Source organism: Lottia gigantea (genome assembly GCF_000327385.1).
Source record: "Lottia gigantea unplaced genomic scaffold LOTGIsca_1, whole genome shotgun sequence".
Lineage (NCBI taxonomy): Eukaryota > Metazoa > Mollusca > Gastropoda > Lottiidae > Lottia > Lottia gigantea.
Genome location: NW_008706746.1, coordinates 4,279,594 through 4,282,387, shown reverse-complemented (window position 1 = coordinate 4,282,387; position 2,794 = coordinate 4,279,594). Strand labels below are relative to the sequence as shown.

Here is a 2,794-nt window from a genome sequence, read left to right as displayed (position 1 = left end):
TTCTATATTATATTGTCTAGGAATGGGGAGAATGAATGAAGTCCTACATGAATTCAACCTTCAGCATTTGACTGATAATTTTGTTAGGGCTGATGTGAGTATATTATCTAATCTGTTGAAATATTTTGTTTAATAATTTTATAAGAAAGTTATCGTTTAATTTAATTTCAACGCCCACAGATATTGCATTTAATAGATTTTACCTTTGTTAATCCTTAGCACCTGTAAATCAATAAATTCTCAATTTTAAAATACGAATGAAAGTTTTATGGAAATGTGGACGTAAATTGTCGTCGCCCCTGTCGGTCGCTTGTAGAATTTGGTGTGATCATTGTTATATTGATGATGATGAGATCCTTAGAAAGTTCGAATTTCACGATTTTTTTATGATCAATTTTTTAGTAATTGCCCTTCACTAAAACGTCAAAATTTGGTTAGTGACCATATTTGCAATCGATTTTTGATGATTTTAATGAAATTTGATATGATCACATAATTTTGATGAGGTCTTGGTCAAGTTCGAATTTAAAGAAATTTGGAAGAACGGTATTTATATGTTAGTGCCGTTGACTTGTTAAAATGCATCAAAATTTGTTCAAGAGCACATTAAGGTGTTAATTCTCAATCGATTTGAAACTTGGTGTAATCATTGGAATTGATATGGTTTTGAATAAGAGGTTGATTACTTATGCAATGAACATTTTCTGAGTATTCAACAGAAACTTGACAGATTCATCATTATGATTCATGCTGGTCTTTATTGAATGTAAAATATAGAAAAACTGATTATGTGGGCGTATGTTTACCTTGCCTGGCAAGCTATCTTTGTTTATAATTTTAGGTGAGTATAGAAAATGTAGAATATTTATCAGATGGAGACTTCTTTCAATTGGGTATAATATGCATGGGAGATAAATGTCGACTGAAATCTCGATGTGTAAAATGTAAGTCACGTCCTTCGATGTCCTTTTTCTCTTACATTTAAATCAATACTTTCCTGTGACACTATTATATGTTGGAACACATCTTTTTGTGGCAGTAGAATAGCACTGTCGGTAGCGAGTTGCATTGCCCCGGCCTCCCTATGCGGTTATGTTCCATGTGTTCGAATCAACCTCATGATAAGAAAGATTTTACGACCGGTGTCTCCGAAAGTTGAAGTTGTGATCTCGACCCCCAACACCAATTCTCAATTTCTTGCTGACATTTTTTGGTTTGGTAGTTTTTCGGAATGAATTTTAGTAACACAAGGTTTGTCAGATAAGTTTGTGTTTCATGGTGAAGATAACTATGAAGAACTGGTTGAAGAACACTATACAGAAGGTTAGATTAATTTCTTTGAGGACATGTTGTTAGATAAGATCGGTGAGGACTGGTAGTTTCTCTGTTATGAACTTAAGACAAGCGATACTCAGAATAAAATGTAACAGTACATTTTTAATAGCTCAAGAAGCAATCAAGGATTCTAACGTATGAATGAAGTTTATAAATGTCTTTTGATAAATATGACGCATACAAATGGTGTTTTACTGAAACCTATTGGCAACCATAGTGGATCATTGGATTGATTATGAAAATGTATAACTCTTAGTCTGACATAAGAGATGTTAAGGATGTATTTAGAATGGGTGAAGTGCTTACAATAAAATCTTCTGACCTTAATTTCAGAAATAATCAAACCTAATACTGCTTCATCACAAACCGGACAGACAGAACTTACAGCTGGAAATGCTTTATCCCCAGGTTCAGGTAGTGTGCTCTACTTTTAAGTATTAGGGGTGTTAAGGTGAGGATAATGTCGATACTTTATGTGGAATATTCATATTTCTTGCCATTAAAGGTTACATCAGGTTGGAAGTTTCATTTAAATCGAAATCAAAGAATTTACTCTTCTTAATTCACGGGAAATGTTAGGATACTTCTTGCTCTGAGCCGTCCGTGGAAACTCCACCTGCATCTTCTGATATATTCATCTATTTTATCTGTGGTAGAAATTCAAGTAGAAATGGGAGCTGAAGCAAGATTTGAAATGGGTGATAAAGACAATGTTGTAAAAACAGGTGAGATTTAAAGACTAAAACGTCATCGGCGCTGAATCTGTGCAAGTCCTTCTATCATACAGTATTATCGTAATTGAGATTGTGATCAAATCCAGTGTTCATCACTTAACATTTTGCTGTCAATTTGGTTTTTCGGCATTTATGTCAGGTAGCCTTATCATAATTGTTTTGAGAACTTCGTGAAGGCTAGTTATACGATTTTAAAAACTAACCTGTTTTCATATTTTTTTCACTTTGATTAAACCATTTTATAACGATTATGATGTAAATATCTTTCAAATTGGCACCACTTTAATTGAAAATGAGGAAATCGCATGATTTTAAATTTCCCAATGGTATTATTATACTTATTTGTTTCAGAACAAAGTATAAAAGCAGAATATATTGGTACAGTTATAAAAGGTTTGTTTCGTTACTATATTAATTGTACAATGTACAGATACCAAAATAACATTGTCAACTTGAAACGTAGTTCATTTTTATCACAAATTTCATTTCAGTTATAGGGCTCGCGGTCAGTCCGTCCGTTCACATTTACCTTGTGCTCACTCTACAGCCTACAATTTTATATTGTTGTGGTATATTTACTTTGTTCATATTGTTGTGGTATATTTACTTTGTTCATATCGTTGTGGTATATTTTCTTATTGTCCATATTGTTGTGGTATATTTACTTTGTTCATATTGTTGTGGTATATTTATTTTGTTCATATTGTTGTGGTATATTTACTTTG

General features: G+C 32.6%; 1 protein-coding gene across 1 annotated transcript in view; it reads left to right on the top strand.

Annotated features, from left to right (window-relative positions):
• The window catches only part of LOTGIDRAFT_152177 (hypothetical protein), a gene marked incomplete at both ends in the record, with an annotated part of 16,097 nt that overhangs the window by 3,029 nt on the left and 10,274 nt on the right, over positions 1 to 2,794 (top strand). The window contains 5 exons of the mRNA XM_009045633.1: positions 842 to 944; positions 1,243 to 1,323; positions 1,669 to 1,749; positions 1,992 to 2,060; positions 2,421 to 2,462. Coding sequence (XP_009043881.1) covers positions 842 to 944; positions 1,243 to 1,323; positions 1,669 to 1,749; positions 1,992 to 2,060; positions 2,421 to 2,462 — 376 coding nt within the window. The remainder of the gene's footprint in view (positions 1 to 841; positions 945 to 1,242; positions 1,324 to 1,668; positions 1,750 to 1,991; positions 2,061 to 2,420; positions 2,463 to 2,794) is intronic.